The 11,907-nt window shown below is 44.1% G+C and overlaps 1 protein-coding gene across 1 annotated transcript; it reads right to left on the bottom strand.

The window, feature by feature from the left end:
- Positions 1-4,446: 4,446 nt before the first annotated feature.
- On the bottom strand, positions 4,447-10,674 carry LOC123187800 (leucine--tRNA ligase, cytoplasmic). The gene is made up of 3 exons (XM_044599742.1): positions 10,495-10,674; positions 6,178-9,503; positions 4,447-4,761 (listed from the first exon to the last, which is right to left on the bottom strand). The coding sequence occupies exon 2, from the start codon at positions 9,497-9,499 to the stop codon at positions 6,212-6,214; it is 3,288 nt and encodes a 1,095-aa protein (XP_044455677.1). The 5' UTR covers positions 9,500-9,503; positions 10,495-10,674; the 3' UTR covers positions 4,447-4,761; positions 6,178-6,211.
- Between the last annotated feature and the right edge of the window lie 1,233 nt (positions 10,675-11,907).

Raw genomic sequence — 11,907 nt, 5'->3', positions numbered from 1 at the left:
GAGTTCGGTTCTTCCTCTCAACAACTCCATTTTGTTGAGGTGTGTACGTAGCCGAGAACTCATGTGAAATTCCTTCTTCGTCAAGAAAGGTGTCCACATTTGCGTTCTTGAACTCCGTTCCATTGTCGTTGTGAACCTTCTTGATCTTCACTTCAAATTAATTTTGCGCCTTCCTAGCGAAGCTCTTGAAGATCTTTTGGACCTGCGATTTATCATCAAGAAAGAACACCCATGTAAATCTTGAAAAATCATCAACTATGACTAGATCAAATGAGTTACCACCGAGACTCTTGTAGGCATTGGGACCAAAGAGATCCATATGAAGTAGCTCGAGCGGTCTTCTTGTGGTCATAATGTTCTTCACGGGGTGACTTCCTCCAACTTGTTTTCCTGCTTGACAAGCACTACAAAGTCTATCCTTGTCAAATATAACATCTTTTACTCCAAGGATATGATCGCCTTTAATAAGCTTATCAAGATTTCGCATGCCCACATGACCTAACCTTCTATGCCACAATCAACCTTTCGAGGATTTAGCAATTAGGCAAGTTCTAGGTTGAGCCTTTTTAGTGAAATCAACAATGTAAAGATCACCTCTACGTGTACCGGTAAAGACCATTTTATGATTATCTCTACGAAACACTTGGCAATCTACTTCAGTAAATAGGACATTGAAACCAAAGTCAACAAGTCTAGATACAGAAAGTAAATTGTAGCCAAGAGATTCAACGAGCATAACATTTTGTATGGAGCTATCATGTGAGATGGCCACCTTACCAAGGCCAACCACCTTACCCTTTGAGTTATCATCAAAAGTGACATACTTTCGAGGGCCGTCGTTTTTAGCAAGCTCACGAAACATATCTTTGTCTCCAGTCATATGATCTGTACACCCACTATCTAGAACCCATTCCTTTCCTCCAGCCATGTAGCCGCGAAGATTAGCCATAACACCAAAGTGTCTCATTGCATCATCAAGATCATAGTCACTGTCATCATCCTCATCATAGTATCCATGTTCAATGTTGTCATGTGGTGGATAAATTCCTAGAGAGAGTGATTCATTAGAAGTATGACCGTAACAATGTTCATCTTTATGAATTCTAATGACTTCGGAAATGATATTGCTAATGATTCCAACATCTCCTTTGGCACTCGTAAGATTAGTAAGCTCAAATAAACAATCACCAAATTTGGGATCATTGGAACTCATCTTACTCAAGGCAATAGACTTATGAAGAATCTCATCTAAGTTTTTCAAGGAATAGTTTGGGAAACGTTCCTCAAGGAATCTCCATATGGTGTAGGCACAATCAAGAGCAGGCAAGCTAGCAAGCAAGTTTCTAGGCAAACCTCTAGTGATTAAATTGACAGTTCTAAGATTACGGATCATGTCAATAGACTCATCAAGGGTAGGATGCAAAGGATCAACATGAGGTGCACAAGGGCTAGTAATGTACTTGTTCAAATGATATTCATTGAAAATCTCAAGCATCTCATTTTTCCACTCATGAATTACTCTCCATCAAGTATAGGCACTCTATGTCTAAGACTCCCCAACGTAGACTCATCCATCTTCCTCCAAAGGTGTTTAAACCAAAGCAATGGAGACCAAAGCTCTGATACCAATTGAAAGGATCGAGAAGAGGTGTCTAGAGGGGGTGAATAGACTCTTAGTAAGAAAAGTTGCAGTTTTTAATTTCTTTAAGTTGAAGTGGAGTTTTAGCACAAGTTTAAACATTCACAATACATATCAAGCAAGCATGACAAGAGTATATGAGCAGCGGAAAGTAAATCATGCAAGTTGCAAGAATGTAAGGGGATGAGATTTGAGTGTACAAACGCAATTGGAGACACGGAGATTTTTGGCGTGATTCTGATAGGTGGTGCTATCGTACATCCACGTTGATGGAGACTTCAACCCACGAAGGGTAACGGTTGCGCGAGTCCACGGAGGGCTCCAGCCATGAAGGGTCCACGAAGAAGTAACTTTGTTTATCCCACTATGGCCATTGCCCATGAAGGACTTGCCTCACTAGGGTAGATCTTCACGAAGTAGGTGATCTCCTTGCCCGTACAAACTCCTTGGTTCAACTCCACAATCTTGACGAAGGCTCCCAAGTGACACCTAACCAATCTAGGAGACATCACTCTCCAAAAGGTAATAGACTGTGTATTGATGATGAACTCCTTGCTCTTGTGCTTCAAATGATAGTCTCCCAACACTCAACTCTCTCTCACAGATTTGGATTTGGTGGAAAGATGATTTGAGTGGAAAGCAACTTGGGGAAGGCTAGAAATCAAGATTTATGTGGTTGGAATGGAATATCTTGACCTCAACACGAGTGTAGGTGGTTCTCTCTCAGAAAATGTATGATGGAAGTGTAGGCATGTTCTGATGACTCTCTCTATGAATGAAGAGTAGGTGGAGGGGTATATATAGCCTCCACACAAAATCTAACCGTTACACACAATTGACCAAACTCGGTGAGACCGAATCAGAAAACTTGGTCAGATCGATTTAGTTCATAATGTGACCGTTAGGCTTTTTGGTGGGACCGACATGATCAACTCGGTGGGACCGATGTGCTGGGGTTAGGGTAATACCTCGTCTCGGTTTGACCGATTTCGCAAACTCAGTGAGACCGGTTTTGGTAATAGGCAAAACAGAGAGTTGGTTAAGCAAACTCGGTGGGGCCGATTGCATATCTCGGTGGGACCAAAATTATTGCAATGGGTAACAGAGAGTTTGCAAGCCCATCTCGGTGAGACCGAGATTCCATCGGTGAGACCGAATTAACTGGGGTTTCTGGCAATGGCTATGTCAAGTGAACTCGGTGGCGCCGGGTAGGAAATTTCGGTGGGGCCGAGTTTGACTTTTGGTTTGGAACATATGTGGATATGGGAAAGTGGTTGAGGGCTTTGGAGCATATCACTAAGCACTTTGTGCAAGCAAGCCCTTAAGCAACACCTCATCCCCTTTTAATAGTATTGGCTTTCCTATGGACTCAATGTGATCTTGGATCACTAAAAGCAAAATGTATAGTCTTGAGCTTTAGAGCTTGAGCCAATCGTTTGTTCTTAGCATCTTGAAAGGGTTCCATATCCTCTTGTCCACGCCACTCCATCTGTTGAACTTGTCTGAAATATACTAGATGAAAACATTAGTCCAACAAGAAATATGTTGGCATTAATTACCAAAATCATCCAGGGAGCACTTGTGCTTTCAACTGCCGAGATGGCCGGCAGCGTTGTTCAGGTAGGAGACAACCACATATGTTACAAGCAAGGGGCGTTGGTTTTTGCTGGGATTGCCCCGCTGTGCTGCATGCATCAACGGCGGCCAGCAGCTACCCATGCTGCAACCAGCAGGTCCTAGCGATGGAGATGACGGCCTCCCGGTGCTTCAATCGGTGAGTTTTTTGTTGGAACCGGACGGTGAATAGCTACATCCACATTAATAAATGCTGGAACCAAAGACCGTAAGCCATTTTTGCTGAGCGAACGTTTGATTTTTGCTACAACCGGCAGAAAATTTGCTGGAACCAGCTCTCTGTTTTGCTAGGAACGGCGTTGCAAGGTGCTGGGACGGGCTTTCTGTTTGCATTGAGCAGGAAGGACGGGATTCCTGTTTGCGTTGACCAACGCGAGAGAATGCGATGAGTCGGCAACAGCGACTAGGAGCGGACCGACGCGCCGGCGCGTTGTACTGGCCTAAACGAAAAATGGGGACCAAAATAGACAGACAACCATGTATATGGCGTAACTGATTCATGTCCGAAAGACCGAAACTACAGCATGTGTAAAACAACTGATACTACAGCCTCCTCGAGTGCATCAACATCTGCCAGCCCCAATGATAAAAGAAATGTGCATTCCAGAATATAAATACAAAATTACATCGTGCATTGTTGAAAAAACAAAAATAGAACTTCTCCCAAGAAGAGCAAGGATGCAGGCCTAATTGCTGTTTACTGAGTGAGCGAAGGATGCACGACATTGACATGATTAAACTAAGTGAAACTAGCCAATGAACTGAATAAAATGAGCAAGATGTAGAAATAAGGGGGACTAATTTAACCGAGATACTGAGGACCGTATAATTACACAAAAGATTGTTTTTTCAATAAATCAGAACTAAGGAATTATAACTTACTAGTACAAAAGGAGAAATGAAGAACTACACTGAAAAGTGAAGCAAAAATGAAAGGACTGAAAGACTGAAAGACTGATCACAAAAATGACGGACCAAACATGATACAAAAATAATGGACTTGACAGGACTTGCAGTTTTGGTAGGTCATAGACAATGGTAGGTGAAGGTTTGGAAACTGCAACAGAGGTAAACTATCCAGAATGATGCACTGAAAAGTGATGCATACACAAGGACTAAAGAACAAAAGACTGAATTACTGATCTCAAAATTGAAAATGAAGACTGGGGGAGTGAATGCAAAAGAAGATACTTAAATGACTGAACAAAATGAATATTCACGACAATTTAACTATGTCATAACACATCACAAAAAAGTACTCTATTATAGCTAAACTGCTGCCTCAACAGTACTCCATTCTTCATGACTCATGATTGCAATCAGCAATTCAGGCATTTAGTTTGATCACCAACGGAGAGGGAAGTCCCAAAATAGGTGAGTTTCACCTGAACTTTGGTCATTCCTTGTACAGAAGAACCGGTGCTGGAGCATGGAACTGGCCAGCTGATTTTCGAAGTTGCAGCTCCCCCATCTATCAACAGGCAATCCTGATGCAAGTGATTCGACAATGTCAATGGGCCTCCGTACGACCAGATAGGAAAACAGGAAAAAATATTACTCCCTCCGATCAAGATAAGTAGTACTAGAGCTGCGATAATTAATTTGGATAGGAGGGAGTATAAAACTTGATTAGAATGTTAAATAGAAGTAAGATTCTGCTGACATGTTAAAAATCTGCACTGGTAACTTGGCTGAGACCAAATATCACAGAAATCACTAATCAGCATACACACATGTTCAGTGATTGAGCCTAACAAAATCAACCTGCAAAATTCACTATCCCCCATGCTAGCAGAACGACACGTACACTGAAAATTGACACTGAACAAACAAACTTGCAGACAAACACCGTCGCTTCTGACAAAAGAACACATGCCGCCACGGCGCCCTTCGACTGAATCGTTGAGCAATAACTAGTTTTCCATCACTGATAAAGGCTCTCTCATGTAAAAACAAAGACAAATCAGACGCAGGACACATGAACTGGACCAAAATTGCATAAAATGAAGTCTCTAGAATCCTTGCACGGGGAGGCAAGGACGTCAACCATCTAGGGCAAGGAGTAGATCGAATGGATGGAATCGAGGGGACGCCTCCTTGTAAGTCAAGGGGGAAGTGCAAGGGTGGTGGTGGATGCAATTGGCGCTCCGGCAGGACAACCCCACCGGCAGCACCGTAGACAATGAAACACATACAGGGAAAGGTGGACGTGGAGGGATAAATGGACCGACGGTGACTGCTGCTTCGCTAACTCTCTCAGGGCGGACACGACGGGGTATCCCATACTGGCTTCTCCGCCATGCCCCTTCCTCCATCTTCTGCCCCCCTCCCTCTCTCTCTCACTCTCCTGATGACTATGACAGACAACAATGGCTCGCAGCAGACAACCTCCAAAAAAGGGTCGTAACCCGCAAGACCATGTTCCAGAAACCCACAACGAAGCCCAGTAACCTGACAAACACAGCCACAGCGCGCTGAGATTCATGCTCCAAATCCAACGGCCACAAAATTCGTCTGAACGCAAAATAAAAAAAATCAACTGAAAATTAGCAAAAATGTAATACTAGAATACAACGACATAAGCAACTATCACAGATTTAGAACTGAGCAAAAAAGAAAGGAGGAAATGGTATCACAAGGCAACAGCTGTAAACAATTCAAAGGCCAATCTGCTGCACTAATTCATTCTGGAAGACTAAAACAATGGCACCACATGTAACAATACCAACATGCTTTACCTGACACCATTATGAGTGCTAAAAACTATGTCCTCATACACAAAAACTATAACAGAATCTAAAGGTGCAGAACGAAACGTGTCAGTTGTAGTCTCTGCATAAAGCAATAGATGGTAGAAAACCACTAATATGCAGTGAGAAAAAGACAAAAATAAGCTTGAGTACCTCAACAAAGTTCTGTGAGAAGATTAATCTGAGCTTAATTCTGGGCTTCAAACTCCTGCTTGCTCATGAATATTGCAACTGGCTCACCAGGGGAAGGCGGATTCTTGTCCAGCACAGAAGCATGCTTTCCAGCTTTGGCACGAGCAGCTCCATCAAATACCGGCAGGACCTCAACATGCTCAAGACCCAACTGCCTTCTGATCAGCTCCAGGTTCTCTTCAAGCACATTTATTTCACCAAAAGGAAGCTTCAAATTTAGAGCCTGGGGACCAACATTCCTTGCTTCATCTTTCTTGAACCTGATGAAAGGCATGCAGAGCTTCTGGACTTGTTTGAAGTTTGTTTCGCGATCGATGAAGCAATTCCTCAATGCTTCGTTAATCTCCTCGTCGGGGGCAAAGGAGCGTGCTTGGCTATCAAAATTTGACTGAAGCACCCTTAAACATTGCTCTTTCCATCCATCATAGTGCTCGTTGACGTATATCAGACCAACAGTGAGCTTGTTTTCTGCTGAGGGAGGAGGTGCAGCTCCCTTCTTGGGTTTCTTGGAACCAGACTCTTGCTTCTGAAGCAACTTCCTCATTAAAACAATGGAGTCCTGTAAATATTTGTTCGCACTTCTTAGTGTAGTATCCGGGGTGCCTGCAACTGGCCAGCCAGCTTTTATTGCAAAACCTTCCTTCTTCAGGATCTTTTGCCACACATGCTCAGCATAGTGGGGACAGATCGGGGTGATAAGCCTGGTCTGGACATCCATAAACCGCCCCAACAACTCACGGTTCATGCCCGCCGCTCCGCAAGAGAGTCTGTACTCATCTCTAGCCAATTGCAGGTCATAGAAACCAGACTTCAGGGCATCTCTGAACATGAAGGCGTTGTAGCTCTTCTCAGTTTCTTTTACAGCAATGTTGATCTCATTAGCAAACACATGGTCAGCATACGTAGAAGGAGGACCGCCTCTCAGAGAAGATTCAGCAGCTATAACTTCTTCCATCCAAGCGATTTCCTTTGTAAGCCTCAAAATAGCAGCATTTGCAGTTTCAAAAACAAAGTTTGCATCGTCCATGCCATCTCCAGCATCAGCAAGGGCAAACCTAGTGGCATCCGAAGAGAAATCTTCAATAGCCTCCCGAAGAGTTCGGAAGTTCCCTGTGGACTTGGACATCTTCTCAGAGTTAAGCATAAGATGCCCATTGCAACGAAAACCACGAGGCCAATGATGCTCTGGAAGAAGTGCTGTATGATTGTAGATGCTGAATGTCAGATGGTTCTGGATAAGGTCCTTGCCAGATACCCGAATATCAAAGGGGTACCAATACTTGAACTCTTGCTTCATTTTGCTCAAGAGGGCAGGAGAGATGTTGCTATTGGGTGCCGGACCATCACAGAACACATATTCCCATACTTCATCTGTCATTTCTTCAGGCTTGATAGAAGATATTTCTTGTCCATACATGTTACCATTTTGTAGATGATGAGCAATGGTGTAATAAGCCATGTACAGGGTTGAATCTGAGAGAGATTCTACCAGGAACTGCTCATCCCATGGAATGCGAGTACCTAGGCCAAAAGAGCGTGAACATGCCCACTGGTTCAGCCAGCCCAACGTGTGTTCGAATCCGTTACGGGTTTCAGCTGAGAATGTATTCATATTTTCCAAACATTTGACTGCCTTCTGCTTCCATTCAGCTTCTCCATAAGTTATGTACCACTGATCTGTAAGAGCAACGACACACTCATCACCGGACCTTGACATAACTTTCTTCTCAGGCTCACTATACAACACAGCAGAGCCTTCTCCAAGAAGCTTGTTCTTTATCAGTGGCTTCGCTTCTTGAACCTTTCTACCATTAAACTCCCCTGCAATCATCACTCCATCTGTAAATCCTTTAAGGTATGTCATCCTTTTTGCTTCAGCAAGCTTCTCCTTGTCATTCTGGCTCTTGATCTTAAGATCAAGGCACACCTTCTCAGCTGACTTATCCCCAAACTCAGGTATGTTGATTATTGGTATGACATTAAATGGAAGAACCCACTCATCTTGGACCCCATACTTCTGTCTCAAAGCAGGCTTTGTGATTAAATCTTGCAATGCCATGTAATCATCTGGCGAATCACTTGGCACACTAGTCACAATGCCAGTACCTTTATCTGTCAAGATAGTGAGCATGGGAAGTGCATATATGATATCATTGAATGAAAGAGGAGACTTCAATGGCAACCCAATCAAATCATTGCCAGTAAGCTCAGCTAAGCAGGTAGGCTTTTCCGGGACCCTGGATAGATGCTGATACGCAAGATTAAGTGCTGACCTTGCTGTCACAATGAAGACATCAGTTTCATTGATCTCAAAAGCCCCATAATTCCCATCAGGCAATACCCAACAGTTTGTTTGCCCATACATTGTCTCAGGTCTTAATGTAGCAGCTGCCAGATAAACATTCTTTCCTTCTAAGGCCTTCAACTTAGGAGGAAAAGGTGGGATCACCATCATTTTAATCAACACATATTCTTGTGGCTGCACACCTTCACCTGATGCCCTATCATGATCAGCACAAGGTTGGCCATCCAATGGAGAGTAGATCGTGTACCTCATATCCTTAACAACTTTGCCCATTTTCTTCAGCTTTCTCATCTGCCAGCGAACAAAAGCATCATAGAAAGGATTCATATCAGTGGTTATGAATGAGCGCCTCCAATCACAACCCAGACCAAAAGCCTTAAGATCTTCCTTTGCCAGCGGAGGGAAGTAGGTTAACCAGTGAGACGGATCCTGAAATTTGGCAATTTCTTCATTAGACAGACCAAAGCCCCTCATGATCTCCCACTGGAACTTCTGCATGCCAGTCTTTGCAGCAGCCTTAGATTTCTTACTCTTAAATTTATCTGGGGCAACAGCAGCAGCCTGGTCAGCCTGGCTATCATCTGCCACTTCAGCACTTGAATCATCCTCTGCAGCAGGAAACACAGGAGGGTTTCCATACTGTTGAATCTCCCTAGCAAGCTTATCAGCTGAGGCCTTGATGGGCATCCCAGTACAATGAAAACCAAACGGCAAAAGGACATTTGAGCCGCGGAGTCTGTGGTATGCAGCACCGAACTCAAGCTTGGACAATGAGAAGGCGTGACCCAAATGTAGCAATCCATTCATGTAAGGGTATGGAAAATTGCCAAAGAATTTTTCACCAGGGCCAGGAAGTCCATTGCCAGGTTCAGCCTCAAAAACCTTGCTCTCCTCCCAACATGTTTGAGCTTCTGATTGGATCTTGAGCAAAAGGTCTCTACGTGCATGACTCTTGGCTCCATCAGTATTTGATGACATTTTCCTGCGATAAACAAAAAAAAGGTGTCAAAAGGGCAAGCATCTGGATTTAATGTAACTCAATTCAGGAATATATTCATATATATTAGATACATCAATGAGACATTTTTCTGAACGAATTTTAGTAGTGCAATCTCCTTGAATATCTCGTTTCAAAATATCCTAACAAACTCATGGATATGAAAGCCATGCGATGAAGCTAATTATGTAACAGAATCATAAGAAACCGTAAGCAAACATCATCAAGACATCAAACAAAATTAGCCTTCTAACAAGCTAATTATGGAGGTCAAGTAAGCTGGTGTTATGTTGCATAGTTGTCTAACAATGTAATGTTTCTTCTGACACTGATGCTTGTGTAGGTTGGTATATTTGATGCAAGAAACGGCACAAGAAAAAGAAGATATATGCTAATGGAGATGGCTGGAGGGAACTAAGTATCTTGAGCTCAAGTTGATTCACGTGGATGAAAGTTAGCATATGATACAGTCACAGTACTGACAGTTTGTGGGTTAGTTTAATTAATTTGCTTTTGTGCGTTTGGTACAGTCCTTTGTCATCTTGGACAATGCTTGCTAACTAAATTCACTTTCTGCAGATAACATTTCTGGAGACAATATGTAAAGATCGAAACATGATCGAAGGAATGTAAGCCTACAAATTGAGCAAAGTCCTGACCAGCTAGAAACCGAAAGTCCCTCGAAATTTTCCCTGTAGTACTAGAAAGATAGCACTCATGACCTTGTTTCTGTGTACAAAGTTTGTAGGCCGGATTATGAAGCTGGATTGCAGGCCCGGGAACAGAAGCTACGCATCACTTGGGCCAATTACGACCCCACGAACTAGAAGAAAGCCGCCAGATTTTACAAAACATAAGAATCAGCGTCGATCTGCCTGCCCCAGAGCTACGAATCTGTAGCCGCGGCGGCGCCGTTCTACTGTCGTAGTAGCAATCAATCGCGCGGGTGGACGGGAGACGGCGATGGGATGAGTACCTGAGGGCGGCGCGCGAGGCAGGGAGCCGCAGCAGCCTCAGGGCGGGGAGCGAGCCGGGAGCCAGCAGAAAGCGACGAAGACGGCGACGGGGGAGGCTGCGGGTGGAGCGGGCTAGGGTTTATCCGCACACGGTCACGTGGGCCTTGATTGGCGACTTGGCGTGCACGAACCAGGACCAACAGACTGGAACGGGCTGCCCAAGGAACTTGATTCTTTTTTTCCTTTTTTCTTTTATTTTTTGCGTCGACGAACTTGATTTCACGACGTTGGTTGGACATTACGAATTACGATCTCTCCCTTTTTTTTACCCCCTAAAGAAATCTCTTAGTTTGTCTAAAAAAAATCTCTTAAGATAAATTCTTACAATCTCTCCTTTTTTTACCCCCTAAAGAAATCTCTTAGTTTTTCTAAAAAAAATCTCTTAAGATAAATTCTAGGTCGCTGCCAAGCGGACCGAGGACACCATCGGTCGATCTCCACATTGCATCCCATTCCATTCCATGATCCATGACAGCCCCGTGCATAGACACCTCAACACCAAGTATCTTGCGGTTGCGCTTGACGCCCACATCCAAGCTGCTGCACTCAATTTCATCGGCAACGGCCATAGACGACAGAATAGATAGGGCAGCTGGCGTCGTGCCGCGAAGCACGGTGAAGGAATGCCTAGCTGCCGCCCGTCACGGGCAGTGCTACCATGACCGGGCCATCTCGCCACGATGGGCCGCAATGAACCGAATGCGCTTCACTCGTTTGATCGAATGCCATGTATACATAGACAAATGTTTCTACCTCCTTGAGAGTTGTGGACAAGACGAAAAGAAAAAGGGCGGAGAGACATAAGTGCACAAGCCAACTGTCGGGCCTTGCGCCTAGCTCAACAATGTGTATAGATTAAACCATCGACGCACACCTTAGCATCCTCGACGGTACTAACTGACCACCAAAATGGAAGAGAAAAAAAGTGAAAGAAAGAGAGATGTGGCCTAAATCAAACCCCTCTCTCTTCCCTAGGATCTTGACGAACGGTTCAGATCGACTAAAGAAAAGGGGTCGATCCGTGGGAACTTACAAGTGACCAATGAGCAGCCTCTCCACTCACGGCATCTAATCCACACACGAGATACCTTGTTCCATTCCACCACCCGCCCTCTCGCATTCGAAATTTTAGTTTCGCTCTGCCTCCCGCCCTCTCACGTCCGAAATATCCAGTTTCGCATCGTCTCTCGCCAACTTGCTTCGAAAATATCCTCTTTTTGCACCGTCTCCCACCCTCCGGTTTTGAAATATCCTCTTTTCGCTCCGCCTCCGGCCCTCCGGTTTGAAAATATCTAATTCTATGATTTCCCTCAAAAAACAAAAAAGACCGATTCTATGCCCGTTTTTAGAGCATCGTCAACGGCAGCCTCAAA

The sequence above is a fragment of the Triticum aestivum genome, chromosome 2A, assembly GCF_018294505.1.
Source record: "Triticum aestivum cultivar Chinese Spring chromosome 2A, IWGSC CS RefSeq v2.1, whole genome shotgun sequence".
Lineage (NCBI taxonomy): Eukaryota > Viridiplantae > Streptophyta > Magnoliopsida > Poales > Poaceae > Triticum > Triticum aestivum.
The sequence above is the reverse complement of the archived record's forward strand: the minus strand, read 5'-3'. Positions and strand labels throughout refer to the sequence as shown.